The sequence below is a fragment of the Sturnus vulgaris genome, chromosome 13 (assembly GCF_052056855.1).
Source record: "Sturnus vulgaris isolate bStuVul1 chromosome 13, bStuVul1.hap1, whole genome shotgun sequence".
NCBI classification, from domain to species: Eukaryota; Metazoa; Chordata; class Aves; order Passeriformes; family Sturnidae; genus Sturnus; species Sturnus vulgaris.
Genome location: NC_142255.1, coordinates 10,160,496 through 10,175,573, shown reverse-complemented (window position 1 = coordinate 10,175,573; position 15,078 = coordinate 10,160,496). Strand labels below are relative to the sequence as shown.

At 41.1% G+C, this 15,078-nt stretch overlaps 1 protein-coding gene across 5 annotated transcripts in view; it reads left to right on the top strand.

Moving 5' to 3' along the window:
- The window catches only part of FBN1 (fibrillin 1), a 144,421-nt gene extending 129,956 nt beyond the window's left edge, over positions 1–14,465 (top strand). For 2 of the 5 annotated variants that reach the window (XM_088172539.1, XM_088172540.1), the window contains 13 exons: positions 55–174; positions 1,762–1,884; positions 2,310–2,441; positions 3,057–3,182; positions 3,705–3,911; positions 4,483–4,608; positions 4,818–4,940; positions 5,854–5,970; positions 6,732–6,860; positions 7,671–7,790; positions 11,027–11,258; positions 12,283–12,457; positions 13,187–14,465. In XM_088172539.1, the coding sequence (XP_088028665.1) occupies positions 55–174; positions 1,762–1,884; positions 2,310–2,441; positions 3,057–3,182; positions 3,705–3,911; positions 4,483–4,608; positions 4,818–4,940; positions 5,854–5,970; positions 6,732–6,860; positions 7,671–7,790; positions 11,027–11,258; positions 12,283–12,457; positions 13,187–13,576 (2,120 nt within the window). In that variant the 3' untranslated portion in view covers positions 13,577–14,465. Of the gene's footprint in view, positions 1–54; positions 175–1,761; positions 1,885–2,309; positions 2,442–3,056; positions 3,183–3,540; positions 3,912–4,482; positions 4,609–4,817; positions 4,941–5,853; positions 5,971–6,731; positions 6,861–7,670; positions 7,791–11,026; positions 11,259–12,282; positions 12,458–13,186 lie in introns of those variants that run through there. The other 3 variants (XR_015806507.1, XR_015806506.1, XM_088172541.1) reach the window with 3 other exon arrangements.
- The last annotated feature ends 613 nt before the right edge of the window (positions 14,466–15,078 follow it).

Here is a 15,078-nt window from a genome sequence, read left to right as displayed (position 1 = left end):
TTTTATCATTTTGGTTGAGCATAACCATTCTTGCCTTGGTCTAACTACTTGCAGATACTGATGAATGTGCTGTTGGAAACCCATGTGGAAATGGAACTTGCAGGAATGTGATAGGAGGCTTTGAGTGCACCTGTGTAGAAGGATTTGAGCCTGGGCCAATGATGACCTGTGAAGGTGAGACTCTCGTGTGCTAAGGACTGTTGTTGTAATTGTGTTCCCTGATTTTGAAAACAGCTGAGGGGAGTAAAGCAGCTTTAAAAATAAAATATGGACACTTGGAACAATACCTCTTTATCTGAGATGGGAAAATGGGCTCCTCCTTCCTGTATCCACCTTGAACTGTAGTATGTTTCACTGACTGGAGCTGGGGTGGACTGACTTCCACGTAGTAGTATCTACTAAGGGACTGCCCAGAGGGGAGCATGTTGGGGTGCAGTCTCTTCAGAAGAGTTCCCAGAAGTGCTGTTTACTGTGTGTATGGTCTTTGCCTACCTTCTTGAGTGAAGAGACTAAGTGTGGGTGATGAAGATAGGAAATGAAGAAACAGGGAACAAACGAGAAAATACAAATACAATACTCAACAATTACCATGGTACCCCTAGGTTGAATATTTTTCATGCTTTGGTGTCTAATTTCAAAAACTAAAATTTGAAAATGCACAAAGAGAAGTAAGGAAGATCAGAGATACAGAAGAAAAATAAATTAGACGTTTTCAGTGTGGAAAATGTGGTTGAAGAGATATATGATTTTATAAAGCCACAAGTGGTAAAGGTACCAAAAATAGAGGGACCATGTTAGACAAATCAAAGCAAACATTTTTATATGCATAGTACTATGTAAGTTGTGGAACCCTTTACTGAAGAATATTAGTGAGGCCACAAGTATAAATTCACCCAGAAAGAGATTATACAAATTTGTGTGGGAATCCATCACTGGAAATTAAGCTTGATAGATTGGTTGTGGCTTTTGGCTGTGGAAGTCCTTAAATTGAGAGGCTGCATCAGGGGAAAGATCTCTGCATACAGGGTATGAGGTTTTTAATATTCATCTCCTTCTGTTACAAGCAGGGAGAGGAGAACGTCCTAGGACGTTCTGACATTGTCCTCTGACTTGACACAGCTATTCCTAAATTATCTGCCACAATCTATTTCTTTGCAAGCCCGTGCAAAAGAATTCTTCTATTTTTCCATCATATTGCATTATTTTTACATGCAGTTAGAGCTTCATTCACTTCCCTGTGGAATTTGGGTAGAAGCTCAAATTGCAGAGGAGGAGCTAGCAGAGTGCATAAACATCACTATATAGCAGTAATTACTCAAGTAGTCCAGGCTGTAAATGCACTTCAAAATAATGTTTCTAGTAAGGATACTGTTTTATAGAATTCAGTTTATAAGGAAACGAAATTAGTGCATGTAGAATTGAAATAACCAATCCAAAAAAACAAACCTAGATGGGGAAAATATATAGTTTTAATTGAGCAAGTATTTTGGCAGCATGGATCTGGAAATTATTTCCATTGGCTGCTTGCTGTTGAACTTATTGAAACTTCAGGTAGCTGTGCAAACATCCTGGCATGTCTGGTGCCTGCTTCTCTACAGAAATCCATGAAGAGTAGATCCAAGGGTTCCCAACTATTAAAATCTAGTCCTCAGTAAACTGAGATCTGTGGTATTGCCTGTACCTAAAACATGTGCACTCAAGTCTGCTGGGTTTGACACAAGTGTTTCCCTTCCCCCGTGGTCTTTGTTGCTCCCAACCCAGATGTCAATGAGTGCATTCAGAACCCTCTGCTCTGCGCCTTCCGCTGCGTCAACACTTTTGGATCCTACGAGTGCAAGTGCCCCGGGGGGTACGTTCTGCGGGAGGACCGGAGGATGTGCAGAGGTAAAGCTCCTACCACACTCTCACAATTACAAGATAATGATTTCAGTTCCTGCAGGGGCAGGGCTCTGACTCACTGCGCTATTGGGCCAGGGTTTTAATCCCAGGAAGTAACTGAGTCAGAAAGAATTTGGGATGAAATTCTATGGTTTGAATTATGCACTTGATTGTACTAGGCCTGTCCTGCCAGTAAATTTATATATCTGCTTTAAGTGAGGTCATATCAGATGATGTGGTTTTGTCTTGCCCGAAAAACGGGCATTTGGGAGAAATCTATTTTCTCAAGGCTAGTATATTTTATGGTCCGTTTAGAACAATAAATGTATGTGTAGGGCTTGATTATGACTGAGAATCCAAAGTCAGAATTTACTATTGTGAATTTCCAGGATCCTGTCTCTATATAATAAAGTCTAAACCTTGTGTTTTAGATCAGAATGAGTGTGAAGAGGGAATTCATGACTGTGACTCAAAACAGATGGAATGCAAAAACCTAATTGGCACCTATATGTGTATCTGTGGGCCTGGTTATCAGCGCAGACCAGACGGGGAAGGCTGCATAGGTATGTGACACTGAAGTATTGAAGCTCTTGAAATACAAAGTTCCTCAGCAGGGCTAAACATTTTGGATTTAATGGTAATTTAATTTAAGTATTAAGAAACTCAGGGACAGAATTGCACATCAACTTGTGTAATGGATCTATTGGTGCTGCACACACTTGGTTTTGCTGTTCAGGTGTACATGTTTGTAGGCAATAAGTAGAAAATCTGAGTGTGAGTGTCTTTACAGTCAGTTCGTACTGCTGCTGCTGAATGCCCTGAGGGAAGGAGGTGAGGATTTGGGTTGGTTGCTGTAGGCTTCTTTATCTCTGCTAGCATGAATGAGAGAAGATTTAAATTTTTTTTAAACCTTGAATGGGCATTCAGAAGCGCAGCTGTAACTATGAAAAATTTTGAAAACCAGTGAGGAGTGTACTGCAGTTATATATAACAATTGTTAGCTAGATGGCCATCTTTCCTCTGAAAATTGAATAAAAGGAACTTTAAAATGTAAGAAAAAAAGAAAAAAATGGAGTTTAAGCAGGCAGAATGCACAGTATGATAGTTCTGTACCAACCTCTTATCTACATTAATCTAATAATGGACTTTATTTTTGTCATAAAATTTAAAAAATGCAGATGAGAATGAATGTCAGACCAAACCTGGGCTCTGTGAGAATGGTCGCTGTGTGAACACAGTGGGGAGTTACAAGTGTGAGTGCAACGAGGGATTCACAGTCAGCGACACCCAGGACGAGTGCCTTGGTAAGTCCCAATTTACACCTGAATGAGCTGTCACTTGCATAGCAGCAATGAGGGCTGAAATTAAATTTAGAAATGTGTGATGAGAGAACACACTTACATGTCTTTGGGGTGGGGTCTTTGTATGTAGGTGTCCTCTTGCAAGTTCCTTCTTCCCTGCCTCAGTCAGTCCAGCTGGGGTGACTTGCTATGAAATCTGACTGTTCCATGGTTTCAGCCAGGAACTGCCCTGACGTTTCTTTGGTCCTGATTTTCAGCCAGTTTTTTCTCGAGGTTCAAACAGAAACGTACATTTTTATAAGCATACTGTAACTTCTTGTCTTCCACCTTTTGCTAAAGTTCTTGTCTTTGTTTCCCTTAGATGTCATTCTCTCATTCTTACTGCTGGTAGTCTTTCACTCTCAGTTCCACAGTCTCAGGGTGAAGTATGCCCTTTCTGTTATATTTCTGACTAATTTCCCAGTATCTTGTGACCCTCTGGAATTCACCTTTAGGATTCTCTGTGATGCACAATTTGTCTTCCAGACAACAGGGAGGGCTACTGCTTCACTGAAGTCTTACAAAGTATGTGCCAAATCGGATCGAGCAATAGGAATGCTGTCACCAAGTCTGAATGCTGCTGTGACGGTGGCCGAGGCTGGGGGCAGAACTGTGAGGTCTGTCCCTTCCCAGGCACCGTGGCCTTCAAGAAGCTTTGCCCTCATGGCCGAGGATACACATCCAGTGGAGCAGGTACTTTTCATTAAATGATTTCTTAGACAGTGCCAAATTAAGTGATAAATTATAAACTCTCTTTTTGTGTATTTGAACTGTAAGGTCCTAAATGTTTTGGATATCAGCTGAAATTTTCTGAAATTTTTCATGCTGACCGAGTATAGTCCTTTGGGAGGATGGTGCACAGCCAAAGGCCCTGGATGATGAGGCATCCATCCCAGCTTGGCTGATGCTTGCTTTATGTCCTGGTTGACTGACATATGCTCAAATGGGGATTTGCATTCTCACATTTGAGTGAGTTGCAGGCACACATTGAGAGTAGTTTGTGTACATGAAGGCAAAGTGGTGTTTGATTTGTGGAGGCTGATACATGATCAGCTGCAGTTGTTCCCTTCCACTTACAGCTTGTTCTTTGCATAAGAAAGTTAGATTAATGCTCCATTCTGTATTTTTCCATTAAATCTGTGCAATATTTTATATAATTATTTTATGTAAGGTGTGGGTTTCTCTGTGTCAGGTCACAAGAATCTGTTGAAGCTGTACAAAGTCAGTTTTGTTCCACTGACAACTAACCCTTGTTTAATTGCAGATATTGATGAGTGCAAGGTTATTCATGATGTCTGCCGCAATGGGGAGTGCATCAATGAGAGGGGAACTTATCACTGTCTTTGCAATCCAGGCTATACTACAGATGTCACTGGCACTCTTTGCATTGGTAGGTTTTTCCTTGTGGTGTTTGTATATAAAGTTTATTACTAAGAGAGGACTTGAGGAAGGAAAGATTTTGAATAATGAGAAAATAAAATGTCACTTGTTAATGTTTTGGGGATTTGGATTTCCTTCTGATCTATCCTGAACATTTTGTAAAACATTATCACAAATCCTCATTACCAGGACTGAGGTATCTGGTTTTGCTTCTTATAGATCTGAATGAATGCAATGAGTCTCCAAAACCTTGCAATTTCATCTGCAAAAACACAGAAGGGAGCTACCAGTGTTCATGTCCAAAAGGATACATCCTGCAAGAAGATGGGAGAAGCTGCAAAGGTAAAAATGAAGAAAAGAATTTACTGCAGAAAGTGTGTTTCACAGGCAAAAATAATTACAAGGACATTTAAATGATACAAATCTGTCTCCTTGATTCATGTGAGTATTTCCACTAAAGACAGTGGAAGTGACCTGCTTAGGATGGAGCTGGTATTTCAGTTAATTCCTTGTTAATTTGGATGAACAACAGATCAACATGATTTTTTGCAGGTTGATGGCAGCTGATCTTAAAAGATTTTGTAATTAATAATATATATGATTGTTCTTATTTTGGTAGGCCTGTTGGTTTAAGCCATATAATTCAATGATAAATGAATCTTACTGGATGCTCATATGACCGTGGCTTGCAGTTCATTGCCAATCATCAATCATCAGAATTTTTACCTACTGCTTTTCCAGCATGCTGGTTAAGGCACAGCAGTGCAGGAGAGATTTTGGAATATTTGTTAGAATTCCAAGACACTTTTATGTGTCTTGTTAACTAAGATTTGACTAAAACCACACAAGTTAGAACAGTAGTTCCAAATTTGGCACAGAAAGCGACAGTGTACTTTGTTGTTAGCCTTTCAATATTTCTTTTGGAGTAATAGTGTGCTTCAGTGCAAGGCCATTTTCCAATCTGCCAGGTCTCATGAAGATGGTGACTTCCCATTTATTGGCTGAGCAGACATTTATTGTGTCACAGCAACTTGCAGACACCATTCTCATCTGTCTGCAATTCAGTGCTAGCCTGGACACCGTGTAGCTCCGAAGCCCCATTTGTTAAATGTGGGGCTTCATGTAAGAGGAACTGGAGACCAGCATGGAAAGCGAGATGTAAATTCAAGAGTCTTTATTTGCTGTTATTTATTTGTAATCACTTATTTCTGAGTCCAGGGAAGATAAGTGAAAGATGTTTTCTTGTTTTTTTTAGATCTTGATGAATGTGCAACAAAGCAGCACAACTGCCAGTTCCTTTGTGTCAACACTATTGGGGGATTCACTTGCAAATGTCCTCCTGGATTCACTCAGCACCATACAGCCTGCATTGGTAGGTGACCTGGGAAGGTAGACACAAATTTGGGATTTATTATTGACCCTTACTCCAGAAGCAAAGTAGCAAGGCAGTAAAATCATCTTCCTAAGAACCAAATGGAAACATAGGCCAGATTCTGATCCTAATCCCACCAGAAATGCAAAGAAGCCCCTTCCTCCTACCTTCCCTTGCTTTCATAATCTGTCTTTGAATTTTGCACTTGCAGGAACCAGCCAGTAAAAACAGCACTATAATTCTTGCCTTACCTTTTCTTAGGCATTGAGCAAAAATATAGTTCTATTTCTCTTTTTGTAGCTCACTGAGATCATGTCAAGGCTTCTTGAAACAGCTGTGAAATACACATTTCTGCATTGTCCTCTGAACACATACCCATTGGGTACACGGAAATGTTAAACTAAATTGCTTCCTCTCACAAAATACACTTTCTGCTCTGCAAGCTGGATCCTGTTTCTATGTCAGGTTGATGATCCCATGGTATTGGTGTGAATTTTGGAGGTGTTTGGAGACCAAAACATCAAACTCCATATTTTTGGTGAAGAAAAGTTTCCCTTCCTATTACTTTTGTGTTTCCAAATTCAAAACAAGGCAGTGTAAACTGTCCTGTAATGCAGAGGGAGAACCTGGGAGGGCAGTGGGGCACCTGTGTTACTGATGTGCCTTTACCTCCTGCCACAACCCTTCCATCATTAGCATGGCCAAAACATCAGCTATGAAATTATGACTACAAACTAACACTGGGCTTTGGTTTCCCTCAGACAACAACGAGTGTGCTACTGAGATCAATCTTTGTGGGGCAAAGGGCATTTGCCAGAATACACCAGGAAGTTTTGTTTGTGAGTGTCAACGTGGCTTCTCACTTGATCAAACTGGGCAGAGCTGTGAAGGTGGGTACAACACAGTGCATTTAACTTGTCCTTCTCTTGCTTCCTTAATCTTCTTTCTTCTGTCACCCAAGAAAGGACCTATGGAGTAAGCACCAAAATCTAGAGAAGCGAGCATGTGTAGGTTGAAGCGAGGGGGGAGTACAGAAATTTAGCAACAAGGCAATATTTCTCTCTGTGGGACAGAAAAAATGGATATATTGTGGGATTCTAAAGGATTGGGCAGATATTTTATGAGGAGACATTGTCTGGAATGTTTTAGTTTAAGTGTCATAAGTTCAGTGAACTTCTTTTGAATCCTGCATGGATTTCTGAGGGATTCATCAAGGACAGGAAGTCTTGCATCTCCAAGGTGACCTGCTTAAGAGAGAGTTCAAGGACTGTAGACTTATTCCTCTGGGTCCTTAGAGCCTTCTCCAGGGACAGAGTTTGGGCTGTTTTGAAAAGAGTTATCCTGGGATTTTTGGGTTGGATGCCTGGGTAAAAGCAAGGATCTGTCTGCTGTGGAGCTGGGATCCTTAGGAAAGCATAAGGGATCCCATACACAAATGGCTTTCTCCTGTCTGCTCCACAGCAGAATGCAAAAATGAAAATTTTTGCTGAATGTGAGAGCTTTCCATGGTTTTCAGCCATGTATTACTTGCTGTGGAGCCACAAATCCAAGCCCAAAATGCCCAAAGTGGTCAGGTTTTTGGAAGATCCTTAAATATATATATGATAAATGAATAGATATGATTATTTGTAACATGTTTTCCAAATACAGCATAATTTGAGCTTCTCTCCCAAAACTCAGTGTATGTTTCACCCTTTTAGATGTTGATGAATGTGATGGCAACCACCGGTGTCAGCATGGCTGCCAAAATATAATTGGAGGATACAGGTGCAGCTGCCCACAAGGATATCTCCAGCATTACCAGTGGAACCAGTGTGTTGGCAAGTGACTTTTGTAAATTCATACATTAAAATGCATGTTACTTTTGTTAGCAGCAAGAGGTGGAGGGCAATGATGCAGCTTGCCATGTTTTCTTTTTCTGATTATAATTTGCTAAGTTCAGCAGTTTCATTACAAGTGTGGTCTCCTGTCAAAGCAGAGTGGATATGAAACACACAGGAGCCCATGTCCTGGTTCAAGAGTGTTTAAGCACAAAGCTCTCCTTGAGGGTGCCAGAGGTTGTACAGACTTTGAGGAAACTGGTGTTACTCATGTATTTTGTGGTCTGAACAAAGGAAATCTTACTCAGCTTTGCAATGGTCTGTGCTTGGACAAAGGTCCTGTCTAAGAGTGCGTGGTAGATTGAGCTTGGCACTATCAGAGCTACAACTTTGGATTGTTAAATCATAAAATTCAACTTCTGGCCCCAAGCATCTCAAATTCCATTAAAATCCTACTTGATCTGTGCTTTTGTCATTCTTACAGCACCTACAGGAAGGCTGCTGTGTTTAAGTCCTTCCTCTGTACAGAATTAACAATTTGTCATATTTGAGCAAACCTGCAGCTGTATGTCTAAAGGTGCTTCCTTGAAGCTTTGGGATACAGTTTAGAGTGAGTGCTTACAGGACAATTCTGTTTACAATTAACAAATGCTAGGGCTCATAAGTTGATGTTAATAATTGAATACACTGGTGGATTAAATGCCTATATCTTGCCTATCTAAACTTTGTTGCTATGCCAAGTCTCAGAGCCCTCATAGATGGGGCTGCCTGTGCAGCAGTCATGGGAAAAGCCTCTGTTTCAGCAGTGTAGTATGCAGCATATTCAAGCAAATGAAACAGGAATAATTTTTCCTCTAGTGACAGTTATGTGCAGTTTCCATCACATTTAATGGGCTTCATGCAAGCTAAGTCCTGTGTGGATACCCAGAGATGTGTTTGATGACCGCTTCGAGAGCAAAGAGCTTTACAACTTTTTGTTTGGCTTTTTTTGCTTTCAAAAAGATAAAAGTGCCTTGCCTTGTTATCACTGTGGTGCTCCAGGGAGGTCTCTGCTTTTAATTGTGCTTACCAAACCTCCTGACATTATATGCAGTCCTTGCTGTGACGTTTGCATCGCAAACTCTGGCACTCTATGCCTGTAACATACAGGGAACAAGGAAGGAACACAAACATATGGAGGTTTTGAATGTTAATTAAATTCGAATAGCTTAGGGTTAAATTAGAATTTAATCTGCAGGAGGATAAAAAACCCCCAGCAAACAAGCACTGTCATATCTGGCTGCTGGAGGACACTGTGGAATCTGAAAAAGTGTAGTGCTGAGTCTTGTGAAACATCTTGGCTGCTTCCAGGTCTGTGGGTCAAAACATTTAACTAAGTGTATTTCCAAACCAGGTGTACACTGATATTCCAGCTTCTGAGGCCATTGACTACAGTTCAGATTTATACAGGGAATACCAGTTTCAAAATGGATACGCACTGAGTACTTGCCCCACTGAAAGAAAGATACCAGCCTTGGCACCAAAAATACCAGTCCACCAGATAATTCACAACATTATGTGAGCCACAACTGGGGCAAGACTCAGCCAGTACTTTCATCTTCTTGGACATGAGGCAGTCCAGGCAGAAATCCAAAGCTGCAGGAAAGGAGATTTGGGTCTCTGTCTTCATGGAATTTCTCCTTCCTGCTGAAGCTGAGCATGGCAGAGCTGTGTGTTACAGCGCACAGGAGAGCAAGACTGCTGCCTGACAGCACAGCTTATGCAGAGTCTAAGGGTCCCAAAACTTTTTTTTCTTTTTCTATATTTTTTCCCAACATTCACCCAAAATATGGGAATTAATCTCACTTGTGTCCCCTTTCTTGCCACTGTGGAGCATGGTGAAGTGAGCATATCTGCTCTTGGTGCAGTAACTTCCTGTGGCCCAAACAAGCATTTATTATGTTGGTATAGTTGCTGTGAGGTGTGATAAACACTGAAACATTGCTCTGAGTTAATGGCAAACCCTTACAGGCTCTGGAAACACAGGATTCTGCCCCAGATTTTAATACCTTGTGGTTCACGTTGTACTGTCTGTAACTGTGTATTCTTAAGATACTTATCTGGATCTCCTGGGTGTACCACAGGGGAAGAATCCATGCACTAGGTTTTTCCGTGACAATTCCTTCATATTCCTTGGCAATCCCAACTCTGCAAACAGTTTGTGTCTTTTTTAGCCTATTTAATGAATCGTTCAGGGATTTTTTTATGTTGCTGCAACACATTTAGATAATCACTGAAGAATGCTTTGGTTCCTCCCATGTCTTCTGCTGTCTGTGACTGCATCCTCTGCCCAGGCACTTCCACAGTACACCACATTGTGAATCAGGCTGCAAGAAGCAAAGACATTGCTTTTAAACAAAGAACAAAGAGCCACATTGTTTGGAAAAAGACAATAATGCTCTGACATTACTTATTCTACTGTAACCTGGATGTTGAGGTCAGGGATGCTGTTCTGTACTTCCCAAATGGAGTTTCTTATGTGTGCACACACCCACAATGTACACATGCAATTATCACAGAAAATGGGGAACAATAATATTCAGAACATTTTGAAGCAACTTCCCACATCAGACATCAAAAATCAGACCAGCTTCTTTTCAAAAAGTAGCCATTTTCAGTAAATAAGCCTGAACTGACCTCAAACTCCTACAGTGCCACCCTTAGGAAGTTTGGAAAAGGACTGGTTCAGAATATTGTAGTCTTTTGTATCTACAACTGCTTTTATTTTTACTTTACTACTTCCCTTATCTTACCTATGTCTAATATTTAAATGTGAGTGTGTAGGAATATTCAATGCCTGGAAAAAGTGTCAGAGCTTGAGTCCTTACTCTTTTTCCTTTAATGTTGAATAGCATTATGAACAAGGGATTACTTGACCAGATTGTTAGCTGTACAAAGTTTTATTTTTCTCAGTTATTTCTGGGGGGGGGGGGGGAACCTATCGTCTCTGTTTCACTGCTCTCCACAACATGAGCTGACATGGCATGAAACATCTTCTGTAGAGTAGCCCCAGTGTTGCTGTTGTGTGGTTGTAGCCATCTCCCAGGGACCACTGCCCCAGCCAAGGGGGAGGACAAGTGCAGTTGTGTGTGTCCATCTGAGCTGGCAGCACATTCAGCCAAGCACGACCTGCACAAGGGGTAGGCTGGACTGTACCTGGGTAAAAGTTAATGTGCTATATTCTGCTTCTTTTCCAGATGAAAACGAATGTCTCAGTGCACACATTTGTGGAGGAGCATCCTGCCACAATACTTTGGGAAGCTATAAATGTATGTGTCCTACTGGATTTCAGTATGAGCAGTTTAGTGGAGGTTGCCAAGATATCAATGAATGCGGTTCTGCACAAGCCCCATGCAGTTATGGTTGTTCAAACACTGAAGGTGGCTACGTCTGTGGATGTCCACCTGGTTACTTCAGAATAGGACAAGGGTAAGGGATTCTCATTTTAAACTAACAGATACCAAGGGGACATAGTCCACTCCTTTCTTTGCAGTGTGGAGCAGCAGAACCGGGGGGATTGTCGGCAGTTAAAGAGGGATAGGATTGGGAAGGTGCTCTGATCTACTGATTTTGGGGTGTTGGGGTTGGGGTTGGGGAAAGGTAACCGTGGAAAGGGAGGGGTTTGCTGCTTGAAACTGAAATTTGGTCAGGGCTACCAGGGTCAATCCTCTATTTGAAGCTACTGCTTTCACCTCTCGTGCACACCCCAGCAGCCTGCCAACTCCTCTGAGCTTAGCACTTGGGAGCTCACACTCCTCGCTGTGATTCACTTGTCTCCTTAAAGAAGAACAAAACAAACATTAATAATAACACCCCCTACCAGCTGCAAAAAGAAATGACATTATACAAGTGGTTTCACCTGCTGGTTGGAATAACAACTCTGCATGCTCTTAGGTTCTTGTATATTCCATATTCTTCTGTGTTTCAAATTAAATTTTTTTAATAAATGTCTGCTTTATCAATAAAACAAATTTTCCCTTGCTCCAGTGAGCATGTTAGGGCTGTACATCACATAGGACCAAGCAACCCAAATGGAAAGCAGAAAGACTGTGGTTTAAATTTTGTAAGTGACTAAAAGCTTTGGGATGCAGTATGGAAGACCTTGCTTTTCAGATTTTTCAGAAGTTATTGAAAATTGGGTCTCTTTAAATGCATTCCAGGCTGGATAACAGAAATTGCTAACAACTCCTCAGAGCTCAAGCCTGTGTTTTTAAGACTGTTAAATATTGGCAGGTCTCTCTTGGGCAAAAACCCGTGAAAGTAGAATCTTGAAATAAAGAGTGGCCTCATTGTGATTCAGTGAGAATTTTGTCTGTTGACTTTAGCAGAAATTTTTCCTAGGAAATGAATGCAACATAATTGCTTAATTATTTGTACTTACGGTCTCCCAAATTCAGCTTTTGATCAGATCTATGTCTCGCTGGAGTTAATTTTGAATTTCTTCCTTCCTCAGACACTGCGTTTCTGGAGTGGGGCTAGGCAGAGGTCAAGGACAAGAGCTTTCACTCAGTGGAGAAGTAGATGACAACTCCCTCTCTCCAGAAGCTTGTTATGAATGTAAAATCAATGGCTATCCCAAGAGAGGAAGGAAGCGCAGGAGCACTAATGAAACTGCCAGTGAAGCAGAGGTAATTGACCCTTTCTGGGGGAAATGAGTTTGTGGCTGTCTTGTGAAAGCTGGACTCAGAAGGATGTGTGCCAAGAGACAGTCCCTCGGGAAAGATCTACACCCTAAGGTAGACCAAAGCTACTTTTGGATGTTAGGTGGTGTTTTTGTCTCAGAGGTAATGTAGAGCTTCCCTTGCTTTCCCGATGAAAATGTTACAGCTTGTGCTGCTGTCTGAAATGTTACCACTCAGTCAGAGGTGAAGGGCGAGGCTGCTTTTCCAGCACTCTGCTGCACCTGCAGGCTGCCCTGGCTCCACGCTTAACCCAAACGAATCTTGCAAAGCAGAAAATCCCCACTGAAATGGTGCAGCTCCCTCACGGACCCTGCTCTCCTTCACAGTTGTTCTCTCAGCCTGTGGCTCCCCTGGCAGAGAGGAGTGTGCCTTGTTTGCTCCCTTTGCAGGAGGTTGATCACAGGCTCCCAGCATGGAGAGGCTTCATCTGTCAGGCAGCAAGGCACAGAAACTTCCAGCGCGTGTCTCAGGCTCCTCTTACTCATATAAGGGTGGTGACAAACTCTGTACTTACCTTGAGGAGCCCTAGGCCCATAAGAGTGGATTTGACAGATGACGTTACAGAACCTCCTTTTAAATATTGTCTAATTAGTAATGAATGACCTGGGCAAGAAACACAGGCACGTGTGAAATGCTCTTTGACAAAGCCAACTGACATCCTTTGTTCTTGTGCAGGATCAGCAAGAGCTGGAGCCGCCAATCAGTCTCGCCAGCTGGGACATTGAGAAAGCAGCAGTGTTCTCCATCAACATCTCGGATCTCAGTAACAAAGATCGCATCCTGGAACTGCTCCCTGCCCTCACCACACTGACAAACCACAACCGATATTTAATTGACTCGGGAAATGAAGATGGTTACTTTAGAATCAATAAGAAGGACGGGATAAGTTACCTTCATTTCACAAAGAAGAAGCCAGTGCCTGGAAATTATTCATTACAAATCAGTAGTATTCCACTCTACAAAAAGAAGGAACTTAACCAGCTTGAAGCAAAACATGACAAAGACTACCTCAGTGGTGAGCTGGGAGATAACCTGAAAATGAAAATTCAGATATTGCTTCATTAATTCATCAACCAAAGACCAAATAATTAAACCAAAGATAGATAGGTAGGACTGAATATTCCTCCCAATCAGATTCTCCATATCATAGGTACAATCTTACATGAGTACATTTGTATGAACAAGCACTATCATATTATTATATAAACAAGGTACAGGATGAATACATGAGCTCAAAACTACCACTTTCTCAGGCTTTTACATGTAGCTGAGCTACCTTGATATGTTGAATCTTGAAAACTGGGACTTTTATCATTGGAAGTTGGCCACTGATGCTGAGACACGTCATCATTTCAGCAGAGGTACAAGAATGTGCTTTCAACTGATGGACAGCTCTATTTTTGTAATTCTTAAACTGCGCTTCTCCAACTACAACTTACTAGGTCAGCCATTTATGATATCCATTTGGTGCTAGTGAATTTTCAACCTAGATTTATAAATGCACTGTAATATTTACACAACTTAGAAGCCAAAATTGCCATTATTCAGTCTAAATACTTCAATCAACCAAAGTTAGCTCAGTAGTTTATCTCAGTTATGCCTATAATACATTACATGTAAATTAAGTGTGTGTATACTGTAATCATGCTATTTTTATCAATGAAGCATTTGTAAACTAGATTAATAATACCCTTAATGTGAGGGTTTGTAATGGTGCTTATAAGACCAACTACTTGTTAACTGTATACACAAACCTGATGATAAAGTTTCTGTGACTTGCCAAAATGCACTGAGGTCAGTAGGGACCATTAAACATTCTCAAAAGTCAGATGACAATCAGTGCCATCCTACACCATGACATATTGTAACATGTCAAGAGTACCCATAGTCATTCATATCAACAAGGGTTCAATGTCATAAATGTCACAATAAAACAGTTTTTTTTTTTAGTTTATTCTGTGGCCTTGTGTTCTTGCTAAAAGTGTGATAAACTGCATTCTTCAGGTGTTATCAGTAGGGTTGGCTTTGTATCTGCACGTCCAGGTGATTCCTCCTTGAAGGAGCTGCTGCTGTTCATTCTTCATGCAAAGGAAGAACAGAAGAAGTATAGAAACCTTCACAAATCTAAACAGCAGTGGACCTCTCTCAAGTTACTGTGTGGTTCCAGAAAGGAAGTGAGAACATTTCCAATGACATGACCTGAGTAGTGCTGTCAATAAGTAATCTGATAACTAAAACATGCAGAAGTGGATGTTAAATCATTTTACAGAAAACACAGTCAAGTGTGAAAAGTCTTTTTTGCTAAAACTGCCTTAAGATATTATTTTCTTTTAGCCTCACTTCAACAGTTACTGTCATATAACCCAAGACTGATAACAGAGGAATAATCCAATACCAGAAACCAGCACAAGTTGTAGATGGGTTTTAATATCAAGTGAATTACTCAGTGATGTGGGTGTTCTTATATATGCAAATGCCATGGCGTATTTTTTAGCTGCAGCAGAACATTTTACTGAGGTGTGATGCTATAAAATCTGGAAGAAAGAAGTGCTGAAACTGCTGCTGGG